Genomic DNA, 18,237 nt, shown 5'->3' with positions numbered 1-18,237 from the left:
CTGCTGCTATACACCTGGTTCTAACTTTTAATTTTTAATTTAAAATGTTAATTAAATTTTAATGAAAATTTGTTAACTTTTTATTATTTTTTGTTCTGACTATTGTGGACATGACCCTGAAAATAATCTAGCATAATGTGATTTGTAACTCCGTATCATCAATAACTGAGTCCTAGGGGAGTGAACCAACTATATTTGATGTCCCTTAGATCCAAAGAGGTGCCTTGTGGGTATAATCTCCCTACGTTTCTTACATGGAAAACCAGCCTAGGATATATTACAGAATTGAAGGAGACCAAATCAAGTCATTCTGGAGTTCTGGTAGCATAGTAAGTAGTACCACTGGTACCATAATGGGTTGCATATTGGCCTGCAAACCACAAGGTCAGCAGTTTAAAACTACTTCCCTGTGCAGAAGAAAGATAAAACTTCCTATTCATACAAAGAGTTATAGTCTCAAAAGCCTCTACGGGAAGTTCTATGCTGTCCTACAGGGTCACTATGAGTCAGAATTGATTCAGTGGCAGTGAGTTTGTTTTTTGTTTAGCCAAGGCTAGAAAGATGCAAAAAAATTATTTCTTAGTAAATTATCAAAAATTCCACTAGCATAAATCATTATTCTTCATAGTTCTCAAAGTATAGGCAGTCCTCTGGATTGAACAACCAACAATGCAGTTAAGAACAATCTATAAAGCCTATTATATTAAAAATTCAAGACACATACAATGATCCACAATAACAACAGATGCCAATTTGCTGATGTTCAACCAAACATCATCATACTGGATAATCACATCCGAGATGTTTCAATGTCCTAAAAGTGTTTCTTTAATGTTTTTCTTGCATTGAAAGCTATTCTACAAGGGTGCTTCAAAAGTTGGTGGGAAAATTCCATTAAATTTTAATTTAATTTTCTTCATGAATTTTGAGGCCCCTATATATATGAGTATTCTTCTTATAGGACTAAGGTACAAATAACATTAGAAATTAACCATATAACTGTTCTGACTTACATACAAATTCAACTTAAAGGCAGATTTAGAAACAGAACTTCCTCATAGTCCAGAGACTACCTACATCTATTTCACAAAATTTTCAAAATAATAATTTAACTTTAGGTAAAAAAAAAAAAAGAGCATCTGTAAAAAAATGTTCTTGTCCAATGAGGTCACTCAAAATTGATTCTCACTGATTTGGTTCCATAATTAGTTCTGACGCACACACAAAATAAAATAAATAAATATCAGAAAAAGAATGAAAAAGCCCAGAGTCCTAGTATAAAGTTATAAATGTACAAAATGTCAGTCATATCTCATATGTCTAATTATATAAATAAAGCCATAAAATATCGATAAAAAGGAATTTTTTAAACCAGTGAATATTAAAGAAAACCATTTAACTAGATTTGAGTTGTTAATTTTTTTTTTTACATGGGCAGGGATAGGGAAAAGCCCTTACTTTAAATGAAGAACTATTTTAAGACAACTATTGACATGTAAAAAATTTTAGAAATCATACAAATTTCTCTGAATTTTGTCTCAGTTATTGTTTTAAGCTTCGCGTACAGAACGTTTGAACATAATGCACATTACAAGAAAAGTCCTTAAAGGAAATTGTAATGACCGGGTCAATCTATTTTGTAATTAACAGCATAAAATTTCATGCTGCTCACAAAAGAAAAGGATTTCTTCTCTTAGGCATGTTAACTCATTGCTTGGAGCATTAATTAGATTAGCGAACCCTTTCTTCACAGTCAGTGCTTATGCAAATGTCAGCCATTGATGCTATCATAGTAAATTTAAATTAATAACACAGAAATAATGAGCCTTCTCTATACTCAAACTTAAAACTATATACCTGGAACAACTCAACCGAGGATCACAAATGTCAATAAAATAAATTCACTTTAATGAGTTCCTCAGTGCTCATAATAAAGAGAGGGTATTATTAAATACTCCATTTCAAGGCTCAACCATAACAGTAATTACTGAGAGCATCTTTCCATTCTCTTTTTGAGTAGAATTAGCAGTTTCCTTCAGCTAAATATAAATGTTGGTGGCTTGAAGTCTTACATGTTGTCATTGATAGGTGTTACCAAGTCAATCCTGACTCATAGACATTCCAGGCACAACATATGGAAACACTGCTGGGTCCCCGGAGTCATCCTCACAGGCACCACGCATCTGAGCCCTCGGTTCCAGTCACTATAGAAGTCCATTGTGATGGTCATCCTCTTTTTCACTGACCTTCTTTCTCTAGAAACTGGTCTCTCCTGATAGCATGTCCAAAGTAAGGGAGAAAAAGTCCCACCACGCTCACTTCTAAAAGGTATTCTGGCTGTATTTTTTACAAGATAGATTTGTTGTTCCTTTGTAAGTCCTGGGTCTACTCAATATTCTTCTTCATCATAGTAATTCAAAGGAACTGAGTCTTCTTTACCTTGTCTTGTGCATTGTCCACCTCTCTCGTGCAAATGAGGCCAAAAGAGGAACAATGGTGAATTGTTATTAGCCTAAAAATATTTTCCTGAGCTTTTATGGTCTTAGACAATTTTCTTAGATGTACTTCGTCCAAAAAGCATTTAAGTTGGATTTACACTCAGAAAGGCAACTCCTTTTTGGCATTCCCAGTGTTTTTTGAAAGATTCTCCAAAACTCTTCCCAGGAATTCACCCCTTTATAGCTTGCCAAAGTATGTCAACTTTCTACCATTATCATCAGTTTGGATGCAAGTGGTGGCCCCATTATAAAATACTTGGTAATGGGAATACAGGAAAGGTACTGAAATATTAACCAAGCAACATACTCATTGTCACATAGGTATGACTCAATTCCTTTCCTTTCAGATCAAACCGACCTATCTCCAAGTTCTGAGGCCAGAACAGAAAAGGTGTTGCAGGCAGAGAAAAATGCAAAGAAAGCAAAGTGTGCAATAAGGCCTGAGAGCCTCACTACAGGATAAAGGTAAGTGTGTTGGGAGGAAAAGTCTGGCGTGGGGGGAGCCTAAGGAGACCAGTATCCTATTTATTGTCCACAATCTTGCCTAACAGCTATAAAATATTGCATTAAAAGTCATGCAGAAACCAGCAAATAGTTCAAAAGACTTTTATTCCAACAAATATTCATCATGATGTTTTTCCTAAATTTTTATTCTTTATATCATTTCCTTTATAGAAGAAAAGCAAATATAAAAGAGCAACAGGTGGGGCAATTACAGTAACTCTTTGAAGAGATCAAAATGAAGGTTCTTCATCTCTACTCTCATCGTTCATTTTCATGATTTAGAAACTGTATCGGGAGTCTCTGAACTCATTCTCTAGCACACGCTACAAACCTCAAGAAAGACTTAAACTGACAAGCTGTCTTTCTGACGCAGCACTCTGGAAATGCAAATCAAGGAAGCTGTCGCATCATTTTATTACAGGACACAAAAAATAAGCCCCACGTTACTTCTGCATAGCAATTTGGTACAGGATGCAAGGTGATGAGGATAACTGCCGAATACCAGAGCAGTCCATGGGAACCATGATCCCAACACCTCTCAGTTTCCCTGTCTAAGCACATGGGGCGAGAGCTTAAAGAACACTACAAACATTTCCTCAAGGAAAATCTCTTTCCTGTTTTAGAGAATGAATAACCCTCTGCTCACAGAAGTTCTAGCAAAATTTTGAGTTTAGTTGTGATTTAGTGAAGTCTACCTTACATCATTTTTGCAAATATTAAGAATCATTTAGTAACTCATTTTCCATTAAACATGCTTCTCCTCCTGTCCCCTCGATTAAACATGTGTATTCAAGAGGAAATGTTATTTCTTCCAAGATTGATGCACAAACTAGATTAATTCTTTGGCTGTCAAGTTAATTCTGACTTGCAGTGATCCTAAGGGGCAGAGTAGAACTCCAGTATCAGGAGCCCACGACCTCCCGGTTTTCTGTCATGGAGCCGCTGGTTGGTCCAACTGCCAAACTTTCAGTTAATAGCTGAGTGCTCTAGCCACTGTACACCTAAGATCCACAAATAGGTAACCAGCTGTACTGACTAATTGCAAAAATTATACATGGCAAAATACTGAAACCAATCTCTGAGAGTGCCTTTGATACAGTCTATAAAAAAAACAGTGTGCTCGCCCTAAAATCCGGGCTCACCAATAAAACTTTTCCTCTAGCAGCAAAATTTCATGCAAGCATCCCTCCCAAAAACAAGTGCGAAAGGGAGGCTTTCTTGTTTGGAGTACAGACTCACATTTGTATTTGAGTTCTGCAAAAATAATGCAAACCAAAATGATACATTATGGTGCACTTTACCAAAAACGCTATTTATATTCAATGCGTTTGAATATAACATTAAAAGGGGAAAGACAAAAAAGAGAGACAAAGCTGCAGCCATGAAACGGTTAAACAAGTTCTTCTACATCAACTGGCAAAGACAAGCCAGAATGTGTGAGCAATTGTGTTCCCATTGTTCACTTGGTATCTTATGTTTACATTAAGAATTCACGTTCTGTGATTTAAAACAGGGATGGGGCCTTATGTGTACGCATGGAGTGTCTAATTGCCACATGTTTATTCTATTTTTGAATATAAGCTCTACATTAATTTGTTTTAAAAAGTAGATATCCCTAATATACAAATTGAAGCTACAAGTATACTTCACACATTAGGGAGATAAATATCTGGTATTTCCTGATATTGGGGGATGGGTGCGAGGGGAACAGTAATTTTTGTAAATGTCACCAAGAGCCTTTGATAGAAAATGTTGTCAGTTTAATGGATTTCAACTGATTCTTACTATGATGATTTATACATGCATAAAGAATAAAAGAGTTAAGCATCTGTAAGCTTATTTCATGTCACTTGCTGAGCTATTTCCTCGTTATTTTAATGGATCTATGAATACCGAGATGAAAGCAGGATTTGTTTTACTTAACTCTCAAAAATGAGAACACTGTGTCCCCCATCACCATATCCACCATCACAAGGTTTTCTTTGAAATTGCGCTAAAAATAAGCAAGCCTCTGAACCCCGAGGTGGACTTTCGTAGAGCAATCAGTGACATTACATGTTGGGGTTTCTTCACATAAATGCTCAGGATGAACTAACTCTAGCCTTACATGCTCTGCCCACATTAAATACTATCCGGGGGCCCAGGATACACGCACTCACACAACACACTCAAGACTAGCCAGCAAAGCCTAACTATTTCGAATTTCAGAGGGCCGCTCCCATAACAGCCCATGCCCACCGCTGTTTTGCCGGTTTTCCACACCCCAGGAAGGCGAGCTCCTACCTAATCTTGGTGGATCTGCTAGGATTTCCCCCATTCTTGTAGGATTCATAGGACGGTTTCTCTCCCACTCTAATATGGAAAACAGCAAAGGCCGTGGAGTCCCTCATGCAGTAACCAGTAGGCGACCACTGCCTATCTGCTTCCTAGCCCCATGCATCTTGGCTCCTCTACCCCTCTGCTGGGAGCAGAGAAATCCCACGACGTGGTGAAGAACCAATAGTAAAATTCAAGCAGCCAGAGGCACGGGGCAGGCACCCGGGTGAGCTGCCCGCTGGGGAGGTGTGCAGGAGCCAGCGGGCACCCCTTGGAGAGCAGTGACAGGGCAGCGGAGGGCGGCAGTGGAGAACTGCTCTTCACGTCTTCCTCCCCGCGCGTGTGGGGGAATCCCGGGGCGGCGGGGGCCCGCACCGCGCCCCCTCGGCCACCCCCCGGCCGCCGCCCCCGCCCGGCGCGAGGAAGCGCAGGGCTCCCCCCACGCTCTCCAGCTCTCTCGCGAGTCCTGTGCAGGCCCTGCCAGCGGGGAGGGGGCGGGGGCGGGGGCGCGGAGGGAATTGCTGCAATGAAGCGCCCAGAAAACCCTTCCCGTGCAAAGCAGTCGCTGGAAAGCCACGGCCACATAAAAATGTCTTATTAATGTTTAAAAAGCCATAAATCACCCCTCCCTCTGCAAAAGAAAACCATAAACCCTATCCCATGCACGCCTGCGAGCAGCCACCCACTTCCTATTTCTGTCAGCAGCTACACCCTACCAGCCACCACCCCCCCCCACACACACACACACACACGCCAGGGGCCCCCTCCCGCCACCTCCAGCCCCGCCACCGCCACCTCCCTGTAGTTCAGCCATTTGCCAACAGACGCCCCCAGAAACGAAAATGCCCCGGGCGTCCCTGGGTGGGGGCGGGGGAGGGGGCGGGGGGCGGCTCGCGGGTTGCACAACATCCTCGAAGGTCCGCGGCCGGAGCGCAGGGAGCAGAACCCCGGGCGGGAGGGGGGAGGGGAGACGAGCTGCCCGGGCGCCTGCGGCACAGGGTGCACCCGGGCGGGCGCGGCGCCGCCGCTTACCTTTCACCACCCTGTCGGTCGTCGACAACTTGGGGTCAATTGCCTTGGGCTCGGACATCTCCAGCCGCCGGGGGACAGCGACGCGCTGCTCGTCCGTCCGCACTGCACACCCCGACCGGACCGGCGGGCCAGACACTCAACGCCGCCGCTGCCGCGCTGCGAACCGCTGGGCTGGAGGTCTGGGCTCTGAGCTGGCTTTAAAGTTCCTGCCTTCTCCGCGCGTCCCTCCTCCTCCTCCGCCGCCGCCGCCTTCACTCCTCCCCTGCCGCCGCCGCCAGCAGCCCCACCGATTCCGCTCCGGGCTGCGCGCGTGGGGCGCTTATTTATTTATTTTCTACGCACGCCTCTCGGTCCTTCTTGGATTCTTGGGGGCAGGGGGGTGGGGAGGGGAGCGCACACGAACAGCCGCCCGGCACGGAGCCCGGGCGCCGCGGAATGAAGCCCCACGCGCGCGCACGGCCGCGACTAAGAGCGATCACATGGGGAGGGTCCCGGAGAGGAAGGAGAGGCAGGGCCGCCGATGTCAGTGCCACCAGCCGCGCCTCAGCGTCCCCGGCGGCGGAGAGGCGGCCGCCGCTGCTGCTGCTGCTGCTGCTGCTGCTGCTGCTGCCGCTGCCGCTGCCGCCGCCGCTGCCGCCGCCGCTGCCGCCTCCGCTGCTTCCCTACACGGGGCGACGCCGCCGCGACCTCTGCCGCCTGAGGGCTCCAGTGGACACGCTCGCCCGTGCAGCGCCACTCGCCCCTGCCTGCCCGCGCCGATCCTTCACTCGCACACAGCGGCGGAGCTCGGCAGACACAGTCCCAGCGCAACCGACCTCCTCCTCCTCCTCCTCCGCCGCCGCCGCCGCCGCTGCTGCCGCTGCCGCTGCCGCTGCCGCCACCGCCTCCGCCTCCTCCCCTTCCTCCGCCCGGCCCCCGCCTCTAGCGCCCCGGCCGCCGCCGCCTCCTCCCGGGCCTGCGCTCCGCCTCCCGCCCCGACGTCGGGGTCCCCGAAGCGGACTGGCCAGCGCGCGCGTCACTCACAGCCAGGTGGCTGCCTCCGAGGTTCCCCCGCCCCCCGCGTCTCCCCGCCGTCTCCGCCCCCCGCTGTTGTCCCTCGGTGGCCCGTCCAGTGGGCCTGCCCCCTCCACCGCCCAGTCCCTGCTCAGGTGTCACTGGGGCTGGCCAGCCGGGCTCGCGGCAGGAGCAGGGGCGGCGGGGTGGCGACCGGGAGGAGCGGGGCTCTGCCGTGCCAACCCCGCCCCCATCCGGCCCCCGCGCTGCGGACACCCCCGCGCTGCTCTGGCCTCCGTGCCTGCTCGGCTGGGTCCAGCCGCAGTGTGAGTAGCCAAGTGCGGAGGATATCTCGGAGTGCGTGCGTGGCCCGAGGGAGGGCCCGGAGGCGGCGGGGGCGGGGAGGGGAGGGGAGAGCGGGGTGGGGGCGGGAGGCGGGAGGCGACCGGCGGAGGGCGGAGGAAGCAGAGCGCGGAGAGCTCCGGGGCCCATGGCGCAGCTGCTGTCGCTGCCGCAGCTGTCCGGGGAGAATCGCCAACAGGGCGACGGGTAAACAACTTACCTTGGGGAGACAGGCTCCGCCCTGTAAAGGTGTAAGGTTATTTATTTATTTATTTATGGTGGGGCTTTTGTGTTGGCGGTGTCGTGGCTATTATTGTTCACCACTGTGCATCCAATGCCTCCACTAAAGTGGCCGCTTCTGGAGCAGCGGGGACCAAAGACTCCGTTGCTGGGCGCTGTGGGACCCTGGAGGGAACTATCCCAGGAGGGTGAGACTGGAGTCCAAGCCACTTGGGGCAACTCCAAGGCACCCAGTTAGCCCTGCGATCTCCAGGGAAACATGAGGGGGCAGGAGAAACACTGGACAGGACTGGCTCTCCCCTTTCACACATGCACACAACCCCTGGTTGGCACAGGGAACACTATCTTTTTCCCTCCAGGCTTTCTTCAACCCCCCCCCCCCCGCACCCACTTGGTGCTCCCATTACCTCCAGGGCCTTGGATCCCTGCTCTGTTGGAAAGGAGAGGATAGGTGGTGCCAGATGGCAGAAGTGACAGTAGCTCCTTTCTGACCTGACTGCTGCAACACCAGAGTCTGAGGAGAGTGTCTCAGCCAGAAGGTCACCTCCACTCAGCCTCTCTCTCCACCAAGACGAACTCAACACCCAAGTCCCGGCAAGAAGCAGGAACCTTCCTTGGGAATATTGAAGAAAGCTGAATAAATGTCACTCTACGCCTCTGTCTTCTTTCTAAATTCCTTCCTTATCAGGTAGTTCCTGTTTTCTGAATTGCACCATGAGTATGATAGGCCGAATAAAAGGTTGAAAGAACTAAGAGAGGCATTCAGGAAGAAGTATTTGGAGACAAACATTAGATTAAAGGTTGGCGTAATAAAGTTTTAGCAGCCGCTTCATGGTGCGGAAACAAGAGTTGACTGGTGTGGCCTGTTAGAAGTCAGAGCGCAGACTAGATGGTCAATGGGCCTTCGTGGAGACCTCCACGCAGGAGAGTTGATGCAGGGTGTGTCCCACAAACAACGAGAAGCCCCACGATTTTGCTGCCTGATCCTTAACTGGAAGATAGTGACTGATAATTAGGAAGACAATTCATTCAATAACTGCATTGTACTACTTTTATGCACCAGACAGTGGTAGGTACTAGGTGCTGGAGTGAAGGTGGGATGATTAGAAAATAAACCTTAGGCTCAAAAAAGCCCAGAAACACTGTTATTCTCAGAGAATTGAAAAACATAAGCTCTGAGTAGCTACTGTATGGCCTCACAAAAGGATGCTTGAACAGGGCCTCCTGAGCCCCAGCAGAGCTAGTTGTAGAGACAAATTTGGGGAGTTAGTCCTGGGCCAGATGGCACACAGCAACAAGAGGATGCCAAGCCCGTGAGTGAAGGGGGCCGGCTTGCAGAAAGAGCAGAAAGCCACATATTAGGATGCTACGTTCCAAAGCCAAGACTTCCCTTTTCTCATGTTGCCAATAGAAAGGCAGTTCCCACCCTAATTTGGACTAACATTCACAAGGGGTAGGAAGAAAACCCCTTTAAACAAACACCAAAAGGCTTCACATGCCACTGCTAAAGAAAAGTGTTACGTTATAAGTCGGAATTAAAGGCACTCCTTTGAAGCACACCCTTTAGTCCACTACAACTCTAGAACATCTACTTGAAGGACCAGTGCGGGTAGAGATGACTTGCAATAACTTCAGAACACTTCGTCAGGTAACTTTGACTCCAAGTGCATAGTTCCATAGTGGTTACAACACTGACGACGCATATTAAACAAAAGTGGGCCATGCTCCAAGTAAAATGCACACCATTCCTAATGTCAAACCACGCAATATTCCCCTGCTCTCTTTGACTACCTTCTGTTCCACGTACAGATTTACACAAAAGCACAATAAAGTATTATAGAATTCCCATTCCTTTCCATGTCATCAGTAGGTTGCTAAGGTCCACACAGCCCAATGTCTTTGCATAGTCTATAAAACAAGTGAACCTCTTCTAGAATTCTCTGTTTTCAGCCAAGAGCATCTGACATCATCCATGATGGACATGACTTAAAATCAAGAAAGATGTGCATAAGGATCATATTCATTTCACCTAGTTAATCATTCAGACCATCTGAAGAACGCAGCATCAGGATTCGAATAATAATCATCTGTTTATCTTCAATCCTTTAAGACCCCAGTCACTATCTCTTTTGATAGCCGGGCACTATCAGCTTTCTTCACCACATTTACTTGTTCACCCACTTTGGCTCCAGCCGTTGTGTCGGGAGAGTGAGCATCATAGAGTTCCAATTTAATAAAAGAAGGTATTCATGCATTGAGGGAGTGTTTGAGTAGAGGCCCAAGGTCCTTCCGCCACCTTAATACTTGACCTATAAATATAGACACATAGATCTATTTCCCCATCCTCCTATATATATTTGCATAGCTCAGAAGCAACAAAGTCCACATGGAAGAACACACCAGCCTGTGTGATCGAGTGGTCCCAAAGGGATCAGTTACCAGGCATCAAAGAACAAAAAATCATATCATTGACTGCACACCTCCATGATAGGATCGCTGAAGACAAATGGGTGCATAAGCAAAGGTGGTGAAGAAAGCTGATGGTGCCCGGCTATCAAAAGAGATAGTGTCTGGGGTCTTAAAGGCTTGAAGGTGAACAAGCGGCCATCTAGCTCAGAAGCAAATAAGCCCACATGGAAGAAGCACACCGGCCAGTGCGATCACGAGGTGCCCAAGGGACCAGGTATAAGTCATCATGAAAAAAAAAAAAAGATATAAGTGTGTGTATGTATGTGTATATATGTGTATATGTATATATGTATATATATATCATATTAAATGAAGGGGGAAGTGCAGAGTGGAGACCCAAGGCCCAAATGTCGGCCAATGGAGATCCCCTCATAGAGTTGTTTCCAATAGTTATGTTGGAGTAGTCATAAATATATATAGATCCTACACATTATCTTAGAAGAAATTTAAGTGTAATGCCCTACTTTTTCATACTAGTGGGGAAAAAACTAATTTTACTATTTCAAGAAAATTAATTATGGAGGTAAATATGTATTAAAAGGTAAGAGTCTGGATTTGGGCTAATATGTCCATTTAAATGCTATATCACAATTTACTTAAATCTGGTACAAAGTATGCTAAACTAATAACGTTTTAATTTGCTACTGAGTTGCTTAACCCCGAGGCAAGTGCAAGTGCCTCAGGGTTAAGCAACTCAGTAGCAAATTAAAACGTTATTAGTTATATGTATATCCTTTTTTGAGGACTTGCTTTTGAAATGTTGATCATTTCATCAGATCTTAGATGAATTCACTAGCATTTTAACATTAAAGGGTTAATATGGTGGCTCATCAGAAATATGCGCCTTCTTTTCTGTGTAGTTTGATGGCAAAGAGCAGTATGTTTGGCCTATTCTCATTTGCCATAATATGAGTAGCCAAACCTAATGTGACCATATACGTATGTGGGCATTTAATTTATTATCCAGAAGCTAATTCCTATGATGCTTTTAACAGTATCTAGTTTTATACTGTTCAGAAACTGGTTCAGTGGAATATAAGCATTCTTTATTTATTGATATAAGTAGACTCCACAGAGGATATATTTATACAAAAAGATGTTATGCCAAAATGAAGAGCCACATCAGGTAACAAAATGAAGGGTGATCACATTGTTACATAACTGCAAGATTCCATCACAATGTAACTACCAAGCATACTAAGTATCATGGCCCAGCCAAGTTGAACATAGCCTCCACCATCACAGCCAGCATTTCTCTCACACCACATCTTGGTGTTTGTTACGCCCAGATGTACCTCATTAATATGCAAAATAGATATTAGATAGCTAAGACTTTATATCAACTTGGCTGGGCCAGGATCCTTGGTGCTTTGGCAGTTAAGATATAGTCATCTCCCATGATGAGATAAATTATAATAATTTCTATGATGAGATCTTCTATGAAAATCCAATCACTCTAAAGGGAGATTCCTAGGGACACGGCCTGCTTCCCATAAGTGAACTTTGGCAAAAGTTGTTTCCTTTTTGATGATTGTGGATCTATATCTACCTTGTAATCTGACCTCTGGTACTTTGAACTTGAGTGAGAGGCCTACCATTATTGTCTACCAGTCCTGGGAACCTACAGCAGCCTGCTTTCTAACCTGTTGACATTCGATTCATTTGTCTCTGCAGTCATCAGCCTGCTGTCTGGTGTGCTAATCTTAAATTCATCAGACCTTTCAACTCTGTGGATAGGAGAAGCCTCCAGCTCAACATCAAGCCAATGCACTTGGAACTTGCCCCCCTTGACAACCCTGTGAGCCATTTCCTTGATTTAAATATCTCTGTCTCTTAGATATGTAAATGTCACTAGTTTTGCTTCTCTAATAAAGATAATGATTTTCATTTTTTGTAATTTTCAATCATTTTATTGGGAGCTCTTAGAGATATCATAACATTTCATAGTTCAATCACATCAAGCAGTATTATATACTTGCTACCAAAATCGGTTTCAAAATATTTTCTTTCTTCTTGAACTCCTTGATATAAGCTCCCCTTTATCCCTTCCCTCCCTCGCCCTACCCTCCAGGAACTTTTTTTAAAAAAATTTTTTTCTCTATCTTACACAATCCAATATATTCATTCACAAACAATTCTCTTATTCAATTCCATTGAGTGGGGTTTTACAGTCATCAATTCTGTCAGCTCCCTATTCCCCCTCCCCCCACTCTTTGATACCCTCAAGGAACCATTACTCCGTTTACTGTTTCTGAAGGGTTATCTCTCTTGGCTTTCATGTATCAAATGATCTTAAGTATGCAAATGAACATATGCAAACGTAACATGATTAATGAGGTAAAATATATTAAAAAAACAATAGTAAGTGTAGGAAATATTAAAGAACCAGAGGATAGTTGTGTGGTTCATCAGTGCTTACATGGCACCCTGGTTTTGTCATCCCTTCTGTGTGACCCTTCTGAGAGAGACTGTCTAACTATCTTACATATAGGTTAGGGGTCTCTACTACATCCACTCTCCTTCACATTGATTTGGTTGCTTGTTTTTGACTTTTTGATACTTCTTCCTGCCAACACCCCATGATCACAGAGACTGGTAAGCTTCTTCCACATGGCCGCTGTGCTTCCCTGCTAGATGGCCACATGTTTATTTACAAGCCTTTAAGACCCCAGACACTATATCTCATAATAGCTGGGCATCATCAGCTTTCTTCACCGTATTTGCTTATGCACCCATTTTGTATTCAGCGATCATGTCAGTAATGAGTATCATGTAATGCCACATTATTAGAACAAACCACTCATACTGGGGTAAGATTAAAGTAGTGGCCCATAGTCCATCTCTGTCCTTGTTTCATTTGCATATATATACATATATAAAGAAGTACACATATACATATATACATACATGATTTTTCTTCTTTCCTCCATTTCTTTTTTCCTGCTATTTTTTTCTCTTAAATTGGAAATGTCAAATGACATGATAGTTGATAGTTTTCCCACTATCAGAGTTAATTTTGAAAACCTAATGTATACCTTTTCTGATTTTTAAGGATGCACTATACCCTTGTTCTGTTCACACTACTGTTCACACTTTTATTCCATGTACAGGTTTTGCGTGAACACAATGCAGTGTTCTGGGATACCCAGTCTTCTCAAGGCTATCCATAGTTTGTTATGATCCACTGCTTCAAAGGCCTTAAGTTTATCAATAAAACAGAAGTTGGCCTTTTTCTGATAGTCTCTGATTTCAGTCAACATCCATCTGACTTTAGCAATTATGTCCCTTTTCCCCTGTCAATGGACTACTGCAACCACTGTTGGATTATATTCAGCAAATTTTTTTCTTGCATATAATATAAATGGCATTGGATGACCTTTCTTTGGAATGGGTAGAAATATGGATCTCTTCCAGTCAGTTGGCCAAGTAGCTGTCTTCCAAATTTCCTAGCATAGATAATTGAAGGCTTCCAGTGTTTCATCAACTTGTGGAAACACTTTAATGGGTATTCCATTAATTCTTTGAGCCTTGTTTGTTGTTGTTTAGGGAAGGGGGTTAAATATGAACCTATGAACCTTATTTTGGCTGATGCTTTCAGTGGAGCTTAGACTTCTTTCAGTACCATTGATTCTTGCTCATATGGTATCTCTTGAAATGTCAACTAGGTTTTTGCTTTGGTTTTTGGTATAGTGACAGTGTATTCTTTCCATCCTCTTTTTGTGTTTCCTGAATCATTCAATATTTTGCCTATAGAATTTTTCAATACTGAAATTCAAAGTTTGATTTTTTTTCATTCCCTCAGTGTAAGATATACTGAGTATGTTCTATCTAAAAGGTTTACCATAAACAGTGTATGCTTTAGCTCATAGTCAGCAGTGTCCAGTCGTGTATATCTTAGAATACATTGCTTTTGAGTGTTGTAGCATTATCTCTGCTTAATTTTCTTTCAAAAATGGTGTCATAAAATGCATCATGAGTCTCAAACACAGCAAAACTAGTGCTCGTGCTAGTGTGTCAGAGGAAAGGAGTACAGCATGGAAGTGAAACAAGAGGTCATTAACACAAAAGGGTAGAGTCGATGCCATGGCTCCCAATTTGAGGATGCAGAACTCCAACAATAATAATGATCCCTAAAATAAAGACAGTATTCTCTAAGCTGTTAAAGATAGGATCCAATGAAATTTTCTCTAAGACTAGAGAAAAATCTGATATGGAAAAATTGCTTATGGTGTGGGTTGAGGACCAAACACAAAAGCAAATCCCTCTCAGCACCTTAATGGGTCACTGCTAAGGCACAAAACTTATTTGAAATACTTACCTTAAAAACAGGTTAGTACAATGTACAAACTACACAATGACCTATTTCACAGACCATATAATGCTGTGTTTCCCCACAAGGATGAGCCCTTTTGGGGGGAGAAGGGAGGGGCTGCAAAAACATGTGTACATCTTATCCTGTATTATGGGCTATAGTACAAAAGGTTTTAATTAACGAAGGGGGACTGATATTTCTGGAAGGGGGCTACTATATAAAAATTCAAGAAATATATATATACTGTTAAAACTTCTTGGCTTTATGAAACTCAGAATTTCAGAATATTTATGTGAAATGAGCTGAAATGTGCATTTGAGAAGCTTTGAAAACAATTTCAACATAAATAACAAAAATCAAATAAACAATATTCAGCTTCTTCACAAATATACTCCATTTCATTCTTGTGTATCATATCTGGCAAAGATCAAGTGTATGGTTGTCGTTTATGTTGTTGAACTGTCGCACGTGTCCAAAGTACATGAGGCAGATTCTCACCATCTTTCCTCGAAGCAGTATTTCGGTTGTGCTTCTTCAATCTAGACGTGTTTGTTCTTTTTGCAGTCTATGGTACTTTCGATATTCTTCTCTAGCACCATAATCCAAATGTATCGATTCTTCTTGGTTTTTCTTATTCAATGTGATATAATTACTCTTTAATTTACCACTCCCAGAATAGTAAACACCAGTCCCTTTTAGTTCACTAATGCCTAGGATACTAATCTTAATGCATTCAATTATTTTCTGATGACTTCCAATATTCCTACGTTCACACTTTCTACTGTCCACATTCTATATTCTAACACATATTTGCAGCTGTTTCTTCTCATTTCAAGTCATGCCACATCAGCAAGTGAAGGTTTTAAAACATTTACTCCATCCATATCAATTAAGTCAACTCTAGTAAGACGAAGTAGCTCTTAAAAAGAAGAAGCAGCTCTTCACTGTATCTTCAAGGTAAGGGAGACACAAATCTTCTGACACTGATACCAAGACAATGTTCTGATACTATTCTGATGGTTTTGAAAGGCCATAATTTTTAGAACTACAGATTCTATATCCCTGACTGTCTTGGCTGACCTGCTCTGGTGAAAGCTACTCTCAATGGATGACTGATCCTGCTTGCATTTGGAAAAACAGTGGCATTGCTGCTTGGATCACAGCAACTCATAGGCCATCACAGTGTGACAAAGTCAAAGATGAGTGGCAGGAAAATTGTGGAAGAGACCACCAAGTGTCATGTACAAGTTCATATTTAAGGTGAAGAAAATTGAAACATGTCCATAAGGTCAAAATATGACCTAGTACATAACCCACCTGACTTTAGAGACTACCTCCAGAATGGATTTGTCACATTGAACACCAGTGACCCAGAAGACCAGAGAAGTTGTGAGATTATATGTAGGACAGACATCATACATAAAGAAAGCAAAAGGTCATTAAAAAGGCAGTAAAAAGAAAACAAACACCAAAATGGACATCACAGGAGATTCTGAAGAAACAGTGATGAAAATGGCTGGAAAGAAGATTTCAAACTGTGGCTCAAGAATACTAAGCGTTATAAGGAAATGTACAACTTCTAGGAGCTAATAAAAAACAAACAGCCTGCTCAGCATCTCTAAGGCTGACAGACCTTTCGGGAATAATGCAAGCCTGCAGTTGCAGTGCAGAAGGCTTCCAGAGGCAGAATCTTGAAAGATGCAGGAAACATCAGAGGTCAAACATTTCAGTAGGTACTAAATGATAAATTTGTAAAAATCAATGGTATGGAAGGAGTAATTCCAATGTACACTAAATACATTGGCAGAAAAAAAAAGTCTAAAACAAATCACAATTATCAATTAAGATAGAAAAACTGCTCCCTGGTCAGACCATACATTTAGCCACTTCAACGAAAAGTAACCCAAGAGGATGTGGAAATTACCAAAGAAGATCATTAATATCACACAAAATTAGTTTTAAAACAAGCAATCAACAACACAAAAACCAAAAACATAAGAACACAGAAATTGAAAATGTCTGTTTAACGCATCCAATAAGGGGTGTAATTAAGAAAGCGCTTGAAACAAACAAGAATGACAGCACACCATTCCAAAAGCTTTGGGACACAGCAAACGCAGCTATCAGAAAATTTACAGCAACCAACATGTAGATGAAAAAAGGCAAAATCTGAAACCAACATCTTAACACAGCACCTCCAACAACTAGAGCAAGAGTAAAAATAAATCATAAGTATTTGAGAAAAAAATGAATGAGCTGAAAAACAGAAAAACGATTGAAAATATCAACAGGACAAAAAGTTGGTTATTTGAAAGACAAAGAAGTTGGTTGGTCAAAGTAGACAAACCACCAGCAAACTTAACAAAGGGAAAGGAGGAGATGCAAATACCTAGAAATAGAGATGAAAAGACGGACATCACAACAAATCCCAGTCAAATGCAATGATATAAACACGCTGGTATAAAAGATAATATTCCAACAAGTTGGATAATATAGAAGAAATAGAAATGTTTCTTTTAAAAATTCATTTTATTGGAGGCTCTTACAACTCTTGTTACAAACCACGCATCAATTGTATCCAACATATCCATACATATATTCCATCGTTATTTTCTAGACATTTACTTTCCATTGAGCCCTTGGAATCAGCTCCTCTTTTTTCCCTCCCCCACCAAACCCTCATGCCCCCCTGATAGATTGGAGAGTGTCAATTATTTTCAAATGTCACTCTGACTGCTGTCTCCCTTCCCTGCCCTCCCCCCCCCCCCGTTTCTGTTGTTCTTCCCCCTGGCTGGGGGGTGGTGTGATTATGTGCCATTCATTGCGCTCAGTGTCTCCCTCCTTCCCCACCTCTCCACCCCACCTTCCCTATACCCTTTTTGTATCTCTATTCCTATTTCTGTTCCTGGGTCCCATCTATTGTGAGTTTTAGCTCTTGCCTATACCAATGTACATGCTCACATCTAGGAAATATTTCTAGAAACAAAGCATCTGCCCAAATTAACAGACCGATGTGGAAACATCAATAGATTCATAATGAAAGAAGAAACAGAGAAGGTCATCAAGAAACCACCAAGCAAAAACATCCAGGACAGACAGATTGAGTGTGTTATGTCAGGTTGGTTAGAGAAATAAATCCAGGGATACACATATATGAATAAGGAAGAACTTTATATTAAAGAGCAATTGTATATTGAGAAAACATTTTAGCCCAGACCAGATCAAGTCTTTAAATCCAATATTAGCCTATATGTCTGATACTAGTCCATAAATTCCTCTTCAGAATCATGCAGCACATGCAACCATGCCAAATGAAGGAAAATCACAGGCCAGGGGATGGAAAGTCTTGTGGATCCAGTGGCAGTGGAAGAATCTCACCACTGGTGTGATGCTCCACCAGCTCTTCCAGCTCACTGAGTGCATCTTTCAACAGGAAGGTGAAGCTGAGAGAGTGTGGCCCACCTCCAGGGAGAAAGAGAGGAAGTTCCAAGCATTCTTATGAGAAGGCTATGCTCACAAAGAGACATCATC

The 18,237-nt window shown here is 43.1% G+C and overlaps 1 protein-coding gene across 1 annotated transcript in view; it reads right to left on the bottom strand.

The window, feature by feature from the left end:
- PPP3CA (protein phosphatase 3 catalytic subunit alpha) overlaps positions 1-7,187 on the bottom strand; it is a 348,928-nt gene extending 341,741 nt beyond the window's left edge. Inside the window, exon 1 of the mRNA XM_075543988.1 lies at positions 6,351-7,187. Within this exon, the coding sequence (XP_075400103.1) occupies positions 6,351-6,408 (58 nt within the window). The 5' untranslated portion in view covers positions 6,409-7,187. The remainder of the gene's footprint in view (positions 1-6,350) is intronic.
- Positions 7,188-18,237: the final 11,050 nt, after the last annotated feature.

Source organism: Tenrec ecaudatus, chromosome 3, assembly GCF_050624435.1.
Source record: "Tenrec ecaudatus isolate mTenEca1 chromosome 3, mTenEca1.hap1, whole genome shotgun sequence".
NCBI classification, from domain to species: domain Eukaryota; kingdom Metazoa; phylum Chordata; class Mammalia; order Afrosoricida; family Tenrecidae; genus Tenrec; species Tenrec ecaudatus.
The sequence above is the reverse complement of the archived record's forward strand: the minus strand, read 5'-3'. Positions and strand labels throughout refer to the sequence as shown.